The 14517-nt window shown below is 38.5% G+C and overlaps 1 protein-coding gene across 1 annotated transcript in view; it reads left to right on the top strand.

The window, feature by feature from the left end:
- LAMC1 (laminin subunit gamma 1) overlaps positions 1–14517 on the top strand; it is an 84696-nt gene that overhangs the window by 51658 nt on the left and 18521 nt on the right. The window contains exons 2-10 of the mRNA XM_072419776.1: positions 3128–3432; positions 4718–4848; positions 6450–6616; positions 7180–7368; positions 10254–10371; positions 10477–10575; positions 10700–10836; positions 11682–11804; positions 13902–14091. Of these exons, the coding sequence (XP_072275877.1) occupies positions 3128–3432; positions 4718–4848; positions 6450–6616; positions 7180–7368; positions 10254–10371; positions 10477–10575; positions 10700–10836; positions 11682–11804; positions 13902–14091 (1459 nt within the window). The remainder of the gene's footprint in view (positions 1–3127; positions 3433–4717; positions 4849–6449; positions 6617–7179; positions 7369–10253; positions 10372–10476; positions 10576–10699; positions 10837–11681; positions 11805–13901; positions 14092–14517) is intronic.

Here is a 14517-nt window from a genome sequence, read left to right as displayed (position 1 = left end):
TATATATATATATATATATATATATATATATATATATATATATATATATATATATAATTTTTTTTAATTAAACCTTTTTATTTTGCCGTGCTATTTGCCTGGCTATCATGTTAGCTACTTGGCTTCAGAATTTTCTGAATCTTAGTATGGTACATCTTAGGATTTGCAACTTCACAGGCTGTTCAGGTTTTCTTAGTGCACAGAAAATGAACCACAACAGATATAAGTCTTGTGACTTACCATATTGTGCTAAGGGATGAACATGTGGTGAATATTTAGTAGTCCATCCTAATAAAATTTTAAAATAATATTTAAATTTATAACAATTATTGTTGAATAACAAGATTTTAGAACACAAGACAGAGAGGTCCACCTGGTCAGGGCATTCTTTACTATATAATGGCATGTCCATAATGATGGGTGTATTGTACAGCAATCACGTCATGTTGTACATTTTCCCACACATCTTCCATCTCCAGAGTCTTTCTCTGGATCCCTGCACCTGTTCATCTCCGTCTCTCCCCCTCGGCTCAGTGGAGTGCATGGAATTTTGTTTAGAAATTATGCATATCCTGACCCAGAGAATGTGTTTCCTGTAACCATCTGTGTCTGATAGAAGCATAGGGGGATGTGACTGGATACCTGTGGGGAGAAAATGTATGTGTCCAGAGCGGGGGAGTCCACCAACTAAGAAGACAGCGGAGGAGTGCTGAACTTGGAATAACAGTTGCTGATTAGAGACATGCAGAACTTGCCATGGTATCACTTTTTGCCCAGAATATTTGAGAATTAAGCAAAACTGCTACTGTGAGAATACCCCAGCTCTCTAAAACACCTGCTGAAACTTTTCAAGTCATGGTAAGAGAGAATCTCCTCGGAAGAGATTTACCCTCCATTTATTTTAGTGACCAGTCACCCATTCAGAAGGTGACGGGAAATGTAAAATTTATAGTTGTAAAAGAAAAATACGGGAAAGAGGGAATTTTCCCATAGGAGTAAACAATTCCCACCCCAACTGTAGAAGAAACTCTGGAACACTCTTTATTCATATCCTACTTTATCCAAAACCAACCCCTGCCCCCCACCCAGAAAAAAGAAATTCTCCCTGGAAATAGAATATTAGTCACCTTCTCTAAAAATGGAGCTTCCACTTCTGGGTATTGCCATTTTTAGGACCTTATATAAACAGCATCAGTGACCCATGGAAAATGTTGTACCTGCAAAGGCCGACTAAATTTACCACTAGTGATGTCCGTTTGTGGTACATCCAATGTCAACCAGAGCCAGTCAGTGCACACTATACAAATGCCCTACCTTAAAGTCCATTTGCCTTGTAAAATGTCCAAATTTGGTTGGTATTGATGGAAAGGTCAGGAGATTAGTCCCATGTCATTGTTGGAAAACTTTAGTAATGTATGCTAGACCTTAGCAGTCATTGGAATCAAGGAGCAGTGTTGTGTTCTTTTTGTTGCAGTTACACAAAGTTTCTATCACTAGCCAACATGGCTACCCCATTGCATTTTTATACTTTGACATTGTTTTAGTGACAACCCTGTCTTTGCTGTGTTAGTCATTACTTCCTGGTAAGCTGACTGCGTTGAATTTTACTTCATTCTAAAAAAAACCTTGGTTTCCATAAATGTACACCCACAAATCCTCCCTTGGGTATAATTACCCTGTAACGGAGCAGAATGCCTTTAATTCGCTCTTATCTGAAGTGTCTTTGGAATTAGATGCTGCTAGCCTGAAAAAGATGGAGCAAATATTGCAGCAAGAGTTGGCGCAAGTACTTTGTTTGTGTATTCCCTCTTCTAGCGATGAAACAGCTGGTTAGCAGCTGTGCACATCACCCTGGGAACCTTCGTGCTGGACAGTTGCACCAGATGTTCTTAGAAATAATTGCGTGGGGGGGTAGGAGATGCCTTACTCAATGACACCCTGTCTGAATCTCTCATCTTTCATTTGTTCCCCCCTGCCTTGTATTTCATGTGGCTTTCATATGCATTTCTGATGTTCGCTCATTTTCTAAAACTCCTGTTTTCATGTGCAGGAAGGTGTTTGAGTCATTATACCAACCCTCTACTGCTCCATCGAGTTCTGTTGCTCATTATACTAAATTTTTCTTGTGCAGATTGCAGTCTGTAAAATGTATTTTATAGCAATAGAAAAGATGCTTGTAATGGCAGCCTGCCCTTAGGATGATCTTTGTTTTATGAGTGGGCTTCGATGGGCTGAATTGCCCACTGTCGCCCCTATTATCTGCCAACTACCCCAGTGAACAGATCTTCCTTTGTTTCTAGGTTTCCCAGGCTATACCTTGCAATGCATCCTGGATAAGCTTGCTCAACTCTAGTGTAGGAGTTTGCCGTTGGATTTCCATGGAGATGACTGAACCCTCCACCAGTTTTCTAGAGCTGAAATAGAAGTGGAGAGGGGTTGCCTTTTTTAGTCCTTTTGTTAACTTCATATTCTATAAACTAACTGCCATTGTGCCTCCTCCAGTTCTTTAAGAGTTGCAGCATTTTTTGCTGCTGCCGCTAACCCCTTCTTCCAGTCTTCTTGGTTAAAAACTTCATCCATTTTTACTGTTCCGGTTAGGTTGACATGCATGCACACTGGACTATTATTCCCGGTAGAGAGGTGCTACTTCATGCAGAGAATGCAACCGGATTTGGGCATGCAGAGTTCATTGTACAGAAATTATAAAACAAACAAAAATACTGACCGGCAGATGGAATGACTTATGATACAGGACTGTTGGTCAGGAGACCGGTCATGCAGGAATGAGAAATAATAAAAGTTTAGTTGCCTTTTGGGGCCTTCCTAGATACAGCAAACATTTACTTTTTGCTGAAGCCCTACTTCAAGGGTAATATTTTTTTTTGCTGATGTCAAGCTTTAGGGCTTGGATAAGCTAATGATGAGGGTCAGTTTAAGGGGTAATCTAAAGATTAAAGGTCATAATGGATGGGCACAAAGATTTTATGGTGTCCTTTACTTATTGCATGTTGGGGGAGCAATACCAAATTTATAAATGGCATGTCAAAACAACAAACTCCATGAATTGGTATAATGTTTTAATGTAAATTTCTTCTTGAGGGTACTTAATGTCTTCTCCTTTATTTAGGGAAGGCCTTTGATATCACCTACATACGTCTGAAGTTCCATACAAGCCGGCCGGAAAGCTTTACCCTATACAAGAGGACAAGAGAAGATGGCCCTTGGATCCCCTACCAATATTACAGTGGCTCCTGTGAAAACACTTACCATAAAAAAAACAAGGGCTTTATCCTTACTGGAGGAGATGAACAGCAGGCACTGTGCACTGACGAATTCAGCGACATCTCACCACTGACTGGAGGCAACGTGGCTTTTTCTACTCTGGAGGGCAGGCCGAGCGCCTACAACTTTGATAACAGCCCTGTATTACAGGTATGTGACCTAGCTGTAACTTTTTCAAAAATAAAAGTGTACCTATTTATTAAACAGCACATTTGGAGAAAAGATTTGTCTGTAAAACAAAGAAGCGTTTCTAAAACGTTGTTCTCAGGTGTTCCTTTTTAGAATAAATTTCCTGTGATGAATAGCATGCTATTTGTGTGCTGTTTTTATTCCAGGTATGTGACCTGGCTATATCTAACTTTTACATTTTACAACTTGAATGGCACAGTACAGGCTGTGAATAATACTTTGTTGAGTTTATAATGCTGTTGCTTCAAGACTTACGTGGGTGGTGTAAGAATGTATGGTTTTTCAACCTGCCAAGGATGTATTTGAATTTCGGGCTGTTTTTCAAGCAGTTCTAATTCTTATTGACTTGTCTCAGTTAATCAATTGTATAAACGTATTTTTTTGGGGGGGGGTTCATTTTGTATTTAAATTTTCTGGTAGCCTGTTAGAGGACCAAGAGAGCGTCTTTACCAGAAAATACCTTGCTACTATAGGAGGGAATGTGCCTGTAAAAAAAAAACAAAACAAAAAAAAAACACTTAAAGTCTAACTCCAGCATTTTTATTAGTGTTGTATAGATTTGTCTAAAACCACCACTCACATTTTCGAACACGTGATCCTACTTAAAGCATTCCTTTATCCTCGGGCCATCTGATATACAAATAGCAACTGGCTTCTGAGATCACCATCCATGCTCAATTCTTCTACCGGCTATGGCTCCATGATAATTATGATGGGTGGCCTAACGAATGCCAAAATGTAGGAGGCTGAGATAAGCTGCCAGTTAACGTGTTGCTTTCATTTCAGAGTACCACAATTTTTAGCACTCTTAGGGCCCTATTTTTTATAAAATGGAAATCCGACATTTCCTTAACTATACGTACCCTTGTGGGAATCTTCCAGGTATATATGTTTCAATGACAGTAATTTATTCCCACCAGGGATGGTTTGAGGGAATGTCAGATTCCACGTTTTATCAGGCCAACTGAGCTGTCTAATGTGCAATGTAATCAGCATTTTTATAGGTTTGCTTTGGCCACAGATGACTAAAATCAATGTACAGAAAACCGCTCCTAAACTGAGATTTATTTACTGAATTTTGGTCTTCCTTGGACTTATACTGTATTACTAAAACACAAGAATCTTATCTGCCTTCAGTGTTTCAGCCACTTCAAAACTTTTATTAAATACTCATCACATTGGTGTTGGTATGTTTTCCAACATGAGCATCCAACCTTCTAACTGCGTATTATTTTGTGTTGTCAAGGACTGGGTAACGGCCACAGACATCCGGGTTACTCTGAACAGGCTCAATACATTCGGAGATGAAGTGTTCAGTGATCCAAAGGTGCTGAAATCCTATTACTATGCTATCTCTGACTTTGCTGTAGGAGGCAGGTAAGCAACACACCTTCACAAACACATTTTTGACAAAGTATCCTAATATAATGGTGAATATTTTCATACGCATGGTGTTTTATTGCTCTAGATGCCTTTGTTTGCTCCTGGAGTCTTCTGTTTCAGTAGGTTATTTTAAAGTAGGGTCAGGGTGCTCTCTGTAGATTGATGTGGGTGGTCACAATACTATAACAAGGCATGTTGTCTAGCAGCAGCTTGAACTTCTCTTGTAGAAGCCGACCTCACTTCCTTCATCCAAAATGCCTGCATTCCTTCCATTGCCATTTACAGGCAGCTTGGCCAAATAGACTGTAGTATGCAGTTAAAATTTATATTTGTTCTGGTTATCCATGTAAGCTTTTGTTGTAAATGAAGCATCTATACTTTTCTTTACTCAACTTTGTGCTGGTCTAAAGTTCCATTATCTATAGAGGGAGTTTTGTTAGACCCTCCCTGTATATTAAGGTCAGCATGCATTGGATGTGGAGTAAAGAATAGGGTTATAAGGGGGTAATGATTGCAACCACATTAATGCAATACATTAATATTAAGAATTAACCATTATTTGCAGTTCAGCATTTACTTAGAAGCTTATTTAGAATATATATTTTGCAGCTAATATATATAGTTTGCAGCTAAAACATGCTTACAAACACAGCTGTACCAGGCTGATTTACTGCTGTGATTGGCTGAAAAGTTTTCTTTCATTGTGAATAGACCTTCCCCCTCCATCCTGCCTTTTTTTGGACCTCTAAGCCAACAATACCTGACCTAACCCATAAGGACACCCAAATGCAGCAATATTCAGTAATCCATATCATCAACCTAAAATCAACATTTCTTACTGACTGTAAGAAATGTTGCCTAGTCCCTGGTATAAGTCCCTATTTCTGTTCATATTTGCTCCTTTGACTGCCCTATAGAATGAGCATGTCATTGGCTAAAAGTTGACTCCAAAATAACTTAGGTTTAATATCCTCCAGTTCTTCGTGTTTCAATAGTTGTAAGTATATGTTGTGTGGGTCTTAAGATGCAACATGGACAGACACTGGAAGAGAACAGTCCTTTAAGTGCATGTTCCCAAGCAAGACCCTGGTATGCTCTCGGAAATTGTTCCATGAGTATACTACGAGTATGTACATGTGTACAACCAGAAGGGATGCAACTTTGGCTTCTAGTTCTCTGACATAGAACTGTTAATATATATTAATAATGCTTGTTGTGTAAGGTTGGGTTCACAAAGTTTTGCTGTGGTATGAAATGTGTGGGTCAATTTAAGAGCAGCCTTGAGTATGACCCTAAAAGGTTAACAAAAAAAAAGTCTAACAGCTGTATCTATATTGTTTTGTTAGCTATTTAATGTTGTTAAAGCTTATTTCCCTCCAATCAACCCTTGCATATAAGCAGTATTTCTGCATTTGTTCCAGCAGCCATTTCCAGCAACACACTGTGTATGGTTTTGTAGAATACTTGGTGACGTGAACAGTTTTGTTCTCTGTAGAACATTGTTAAGGAATCCAACATTCATAGGGTGGAGTTTTTATTGAACTCCTTTGTGTAACATTAACTTGGACCTTATATAATTTCTATCTCATTTTCAGGTGCAAGTGTAACGGCCATGCCAGCGAATGTGTGCGCAATGAATTTAGCAAGCTGGTTTGTAATTGCAAACACAATACATTTGGTGCTGACTGTGAAAAATGTTTACCCTTCTTTAATGACCGGCCCTGGAGAAGGGCAACTTCTGAGAGTGCCAACGAGTGCCTACGTGAGTAATCTGTTCTTTAAAGGTTCTCTTATGACAGTTTAAAAGTCCCAAATATATGATGCACATTTCTTATTAAGTAATAGAAAGTTTTCTTTTACCTTACCTGAATGATCCAAATCCTGCCTATCCAACTGCTGCCAATTCAGAAAGCAGTGGGCAGGACTAGGTGTATCTATGTGCTGAGTGACAAACTACAGGCATGAATTAGCAGTGATAATTTTCCTAGCCATACACCCCCGGCATTTCTATACACCTGTATTACAAGTAAGCAGAGCCTCCAGGAGTTTGACAACTCTGCCCTGAATCCAGGAGCAGTGCAGCATCATTGCTACCTACTCATGTTTCATGAGCTGCACTGGCAGGATAATTGGAAACCATATATGTTACTTTTATTTATCGGGGGATGCAGCTCCTCTTGGATAAATACCTTAACAAATGTGTAAAATATAGTATGTGTTTAGTTTTATTAATGTCTCCAGCGATGTCATGTCAATGATTTTTAGGTGTACTTTTTAATCAGCAATGTAATATACAAATCTTCTCTTTCTCCTTTTCATCATTAGCCTGCAACTGTAATGGTCGCTCCCAAGAGTGTTACTTTGACCCCGAACTGTACCGTTCCACCGGCCATGGTGGCCATTGTACTGGCTGCTCTGAAAATACAGATGGTCCAAACTGTGAGCGCTGCAGAGAGAACCATTATCGCCAGAACGATGATGAACCTTGCCTGGCCTGTAACTGCAACCCTGTTGGTATGTGGTTTTATCATGTTAAAAGCGGAATGAAATAAGGAAATTCATACCAAATGAATTAATGGTTTTTACTAAAATGTATTGAAGTGATAGGTAACTTCCTCCCTTGGGTTTTGTTAACTTTATGTGGTTAAATCTGCATATTTCTGTACTACAGATAAGCTCTAATATAAAATATTTCATTTAACAGCACAGATCAGAGCATTGCAGAACAAAGATGATGATAGAATAGATATCTCATTATTAGGGTGGTATTTCCTAAGTAATAGTATCCTCCATACTTTCTGCCAAATCCTGATCAGGCTAGCAAGGGGGTAGTTACATGACAACTAAGAGGGGGTCTCTTGGCAATCACCGTGGTCAAGATTGCCATATGACACGGCCCTAAATCCATGACCTGAAACTCGCCAGTCACAGTCAGTTATTTTTGAACTCCTAGCCTTAATACATTATTTTAGGTTAGTAACTAAAAGTCCTCTGAACACTGAGTCAGCATTATCCTGAAGGAGAGGTTAGTAGGGATAGACTCCATACTTACTCAATACATTAAGTTCTGTGTGAAAAAGGGTGGCACTGCAATGAGGTGAATGAGCAGCCATTGCCCCGGACTCGCTTTTTCACAGCATTGCAGGAAGTACGCATGAAGAACCAGAAATCTTCAAGTCTCAAAAATGGTAACCCAGGGGCTGAAGGGACAAGTACAATGTATATTATAATTATAATGTATAGTAAAGGCCCAGTATTCTCTATAAAAGTCTATACGTAAAACACAGATATGTAAACAAGAAATATTTTATATACTTTTGGTGTACCAATAGGCTACTTTCCCACATGTGATGTAGGTAAAAACACCCAGAGTTTACTTTTGTTCTAGGGAATGTAATATAAGAGAATGAGCTTCCATCATAGAAAAATTGCAGACCACATTCATGTTGATGTAATAGAGAGTGAAGTGAGCTCTGTTGGCTCAGTACACCTTTTTAATCCTCACAAATTAGTTCTATTGGTTTAGCCATTTGCTAACATCATGCCTTGTTTGGCTTTCTTGGCAAGCAGCTTGGCACTATTTTTTACGTTACAATACACATCAACAAACTGTACCATTTTATCATGTTCTCCCACGTCCTTTGTTTGTATAGGTGAGCCCTGCTTTCCGCCTCAATACTCAAGTTTATTTTCACATCCCCAACTATAAAGTCTCCCTCTGGGCCTGTAACAAATAAAATACCGTTCTGTAAACACTTGGGCTGAGTGGACGGTGTCAGGCTTTACACAGCCATGTAAATAAGCATTCTGCTGCATTGTAAACAAAAGAGACCGCACACTGTGATTATCTGCAGGGTTTCTCTATTGCAGGAAGATCATTCCAAGTTATCGGCAAATTCCTTTCTCTTTTTCTTGAACAGTGGCTTTGCAGCCACTGAAAGCAATCCCATTGATCTTTCTTTTTTTCTCTGTATTTTACTTCTCAACCATATAAATGCAAGAAATAACATTTTTTGGCAATTATAATTTATGTCCTCGTTTTGAAGTCATTTTGGGCAGAGTTATTTGTCATCATGAAACCCACTCCCATCCATGTATGCTTAGGATTTAAAGTGGAACTTCACTTTCAATTAGCAACCATTTTTTTTCCCCTGCTTGGAGAAAGAAGATAACATACCTCTGTGTTACAACCACCTTTTTTTTCATGGACTGTGTAGTCAGGTGACACCATTGGCTGTAAATTTTTGTTTGCTATCTTGCAACTCATCAGACTCGTCCATCCTTCCCTCCGCTCCTCTTCCGCTGCATCTCTTTGTAGTTCTCTACACTGCCTTCCATTTCACCTTAGAAACAAAATTCAAGCTCCTTTGCTTTGCCTTCAAATCCCTACACAGCTCTTTCCCCACTTACCTTTATGACCTGATAGAAAAATACTCCCCTAGCCGCTCTCTTTGCTCCTCCAATGACCTACTAATGACTTCCTCACTCATAACCTCATCACACGCATGGCTCCAAGACTTTTCTAGAGCTGCCCCAACTCTCTGGAATGGTCTTCCTCGTCCTATTCAGCTTGCTCCTACCTTCTGCTACTTTAAAAGAGCACTCAAAACCCATCTTTTTAAACTTGCCTACCTGTCTTCTTCTGTCTTTTAACCCTCACACATTCCCACTACTACATATCTCCCTTCCTATTGTGTGAGACTCCCACCTCCTAGATTGTAAGCTCTTCAGGTCGGGGTCCTCTCCTCTGTGTCACTGTCCGTCAGTTGCAACAACCTCTATTTAAAGGTCTGCGTAATATGTTGGCTGTATATAAATACTGTTTATTAATAATAATAGATGGACTGTTTTATTTATATTCCTTACCTGAAATGGCCAATTTCTACCCAAGTCAGAGTATGCGGTGGATTAGTCGCTGAGTCATGTCTGTAATTCCTATGGGAGGACTGGTGGATCCTTCCATTGTGTCGGCTTCACACAATGGAAGGATCACACAAAACATAATTTGAATCCTGTTTTGTCATTACTTATTTTTAGGTACTCATTGTTTATCCAGTATTTTGCAGTCTAGGAAATGGTATTAATTTTTTCAAAGTTAATAAACCCCCATGACAGCGTAATTGTGCCTGTTGTGGCTAAATGGCTGGTCCTCATTATACATAGGGCTCTATATAAAAAAGGGAGTCTGACATTCCCTCAAACTATCCTTGGTGGGAATCAATTTCTTTCATTGAAACACATGGACCTGAAAGATTCCTACGAGGGAAAATTAAGGATTTTACTGTTTGGGCCACTTTGGAAACGCTTGAACCCAAATTATAATTAGGAGCCTACATTTTCTGTTTGTTATCATATTGCTATTCATATTATATTTTAAAAACTACCTTTATTTTTCACAGGCTCTCTCAGTACCCAGTGTGATAACTTTGGACGGTGCAGCTGTAAGCCTGGAGTGATGGGCGAGAAGTGCGATCGGTGCCAGCCTGGTTTTCATTCACTCACTGAGGCTGGATGCAGGTAATTCTAAGAACAACTTTTCTTACCTTTTGTGTCTTTGAAAATACAAGTCCATTTATGAAGATGTTCTCCAAAATACTAAGGTTTCTTTTTTTTTGTCAACAGGCCGTGTGCTTGTAATCCCGCTGGAAGTACAGATGAGTGCAATGTGGAGACTGGACGCTGCAGCTGTAAAGATAATGTAGAAGGCTTCAACTGTGAAAGGTAACACAATGGGTGAAAACTAGTGTTTGTGCCAGTGGAAGTTGCCTTGTATAAATATTGCTGGGCACCCATTTGTCTATTTTGTGCAACCGTAAAGTGCATTTTTATGTATTACATATTTTAGGTGCAAGCCCGGGTTCTTCCACATGGATCCAGCAAATCCTCGAGGCTGTACCCCCTGCTTCTGCTATGGCCACTCTTCTGTCTGCAACAGTGCGGAAGGCTTCACGGTCACCACTATCACCTCCACATTTGAATCCGGTAATTATGTTCTACAGCCGCAAATTCTATCACCTTCTAAAATAGGCTGAACAGTTAATAAATACTTCCTGATTCCCCTAGCTACTGTTTCACAGTAACTACATTCTCTGTGCTTCTTCTAGCTGGAGATTCTTTTATTACACACCCTGCTATGTACACTATTAGCTTTTCCCTGAATTTTCCCACTTAAATTGCTCTTCAGATGCGCTGTATATGACAGATAGAAATCTTGGCCACAATATTGTGTAATGGTATTATTATTATGTCTGGCCGTGGAATACTGTTCCAAACAGGATAACACTTTACTACTGTTTGTATCAAATTATTGTATCACAGACAGAACCAAAAACAGTCTCTGTTCTTTCCTTAGTTCTGCAGAGCTGACACCCATCTGCCATGATCCTGACTTCCTGTTAGTCAGTTAGTTACAATGCAGACACAATAAAATGCTCATAAACCTGTATGAATAGAAGTGGTAGCTGCTGCTTTCAGGAAAGAGGCGGCCACACACGTATAGCCGTTGTTGGCTTGCGTGACTTTGAACTATCGAAGTCCATCATTTTCCTACAGATTTTTTTTTTCTTGCAAAATGTCAAGCTCTACAAGCATAGTAGTTTATTCTTCGATCTACTATGGCACACTTTGCATGTACAATTCAGAAGAATTCTGTTGACCTCGTTTTTCCAATGTTCGAAGTCATCAAGGGGTCAATTATATGAATTCCTTCCTCTTGGCTGCAGATAAAAGTTACAGTTTTGAATTGATTTTAATTAAATTTTTCCAAAGCAATCTTCTGTTTTAATAAATTTATAATATATGTAATATTTATTATCTGTATGTTTCAGACACAGATGGCTGGGTGGCACAACAAAGGGATGGTGCTGAGTACCCACTTACCTGGGTTTCCAAATCAAGTTCCCTGTCTGTTACCTCTGAAAGTTACTTCCCCATTTACTTTATTGCTCCTTGTAAGTAAAGCTAAATCTCTCATTATTTGTGGAATGTAAAATCTGTCTCCGTAATTAGGATTTGTTAACTGATTGTAAATTTGCCGATTAGGTTTTTTAAGTTTTCTTTTAAACATGCATTATAATGCGAAAAAGCAAGAAGTACTTTACAGAAAGCCATTAATACAAATTGATATAAATAATATAATGCAATACACACCATTTTAATGCCTGTGGTTGTCATGTACTGCACTTTCTTCTTTGGGTTACATCTAATGCATAATTGTCAAAACCCAGATAATAAATTGTGGCAAACGGAATATATCTGTGAGGTACTACATTAACATGTACCCGCTCCTTTTGGTGCAGTTACCAACCACTATGGTCTATTTTATTATCCACTGAGATAAACTTGCACAGCTGCTTGTCAAAGTCCTTTGAGCTGGGACCAAAAATGTGCTGTGTACTTTTTGTCAAGTTCTATCAAGAATTCATTTTCTGCCAATGAACAGAATATGAACTCTCCTTGGGACTGAATGAAGAATACAATGTGTTAGACTTGATCAGATGATTTAAAAAGTGGCTATGTGACTATCAGCAATATCTTTCTGGCTTAGTTACGGAAGGGCTTAAAAATAGTGATTGTGGGGGGGGGGGTTATGTATAAAGTGCAGTTAAACCTAAAATCTACATGTCCACATCTATGCCTATAAAGTGGTGACGGCACTTGGTCATTACATTCATGGTATATACTTTACAAGATTGTATCCCTGTAGATGAGTCCAGAAAACATTACAGAAGTACTGCAAATGTCTGTATACAGTGTAGCCTTTCGTAACTTAAAAACAACTATGGACCTCATTTGAAATAAACGGGTTATAGGATTCCTTATTTACAGACAATTTAAAGTGTTCCTTAAATTTATTTTCTTTTTTATATGCTTATATTTATAGTTGTTATATGCTTATAACAGCAAATTGCCTTTGTAACTGTAACATATGGTACTTTAGAATCTCTTGCTCTGCCCTTTAATAATGTGGTCTTAGCAAGCACACTCCCTGCTCTCTGAATAAGAAAGCAGAACATTATCTTCAGGAAATTAATACATTATGAATTCTGTTATCGTGAACATCTCCTGAACTCTGGTGTAACATTATTTGTAGTTGGCAGACAAATTATTATATGAAGCAAATGAAAAGCTATCCGGTTATCAGGATGTGGTTTATTTTAGAAAATGCTTGCAGGCCATTGTGGCAATGCAACTGTTATATGTTTTATTTGTTCTGACATCTAGTGGAAACACATGGATCAGTATGCACTAAAATGCTGAAAAATTTCATAAGGAAATATAGAAAGATATTGTAGATTACATAGTATATTAAATTAAAAAAAATCCTCAAAATACCTTCAAAATTTAGAACGATATGCAGCTCATAATAATATTGGAGCGACAACTTTGAAGGGACGGGATGCCAGTTTTCAGATATGAAAGCAGAAAGCAAAAGGTTTATGCTAATATATACAGAAAATAAAACAAGAAAAAAGGAGAAATGTTGGATCCTGACTTTGTTTTCCAGTTGCAAATATACATACATAGGCTGCATCCAAAATGCAATAGAAGCGATGTTGTGATGTAAAGCTCCTCATATTTCAAAATAAGACTACTAAAATAAAATAAAGTAGCATTTTTTTATTACTATTAATAGGACAATTTATAGCACTGCCAGGGGTGCTTGAGAAGTTGAAGCAATCGTAATAATAAAGAAGATATAACCATTTAAATAAAAGGTGAACTTTGAAAGCCTCCCGTGCATTAGTAACGTTTCCCCTAACCCCTGTCAAAAAAGTTATTTAATGGTGATATTCATTATATTATTTGACTGTATACATTACCAGAATATAGAATGTATCACCATAATGGCCGTGTAAGCAATAAACTTTAAAAAAACAAGCTTCAATCTGTATATTGCCTTAAAAAAGCTGATTGGCCGACAAGTTGTGCATTATTCTTCATAAATTCCTAGACATAGCCATAGATGTTTTCACGTACAAAACTCTAATATTGCTTTAAACTTTTCAACCATTGAACTTCTGGCTGTTTTTTCCACTTTATTTCAGCAAAGTTCCTTGGCAAGCAAGGCCTAAGTTATGGTCAGAATCTGACATTCAGTTTCCGTGTGGAAAGGAGGGATACTCGGCTTTCTGCGGAGGATCTCGTGCTGGAGGGTGCTGGTCTCAGGGTCTCTGTACCCCTCATTGCTCAGGGCAACTCCTATCCCAGTGAAAGCTCCCTGCAATATGTTTTCAGGTAAGACAGCTGTATATTCTCCAGTCATTGTCCTCTGATGTATGGGGAGAGACATACCTCCTTTAAAAACCCGTACTTTATGGCCTGTAAGTGTTTATATTTCAGTGACAGTGTTTACAAGCAGACATGTATTAACGCATTCCTTCCTAGAGATCTGGAATTAAAAGATGAGCATTAATTGCAGATTTTAAACAGAGAAAGGAGAGACAAATATGCTGTGAGGTTGTCTTAGTCTCTACAAAGGATGGGGTTTTACTTTCTGTTGCTTCTTTCACTAGAGTGAAATAATGAATTTAATTTATCAAGTACCTCTTAAAAAGATGCCGAGACAGGCGGATCCAGGGCCGAAATTACTCAAAAGACCCGAAATCCTTAAGAATCTCCTGAACTTTTTTGAACTTTCATTTTCCTCAAATAAATGTACAA

Source organism: Pyxicephalus adspersus, chromosome 8, assembly GCF_032062135.1.
Source record: "Pyxicephalus adspersus chromosome 8, UCB_Pads_2.0, whole genome shotgun sequence".
Classification (NCBI taxonomy): domain Eukaryota; kingdom Metazoa; phylum Chordata; class Amphibia; order Anura; family Pyxicephalidae; genus Pyxicephalus; species Pyxicephalus adspersus.
Note: the sequence above shows the minus strand (reverse complement) of the source record. Positions and strands in the feature narration are given on the sequence as shown.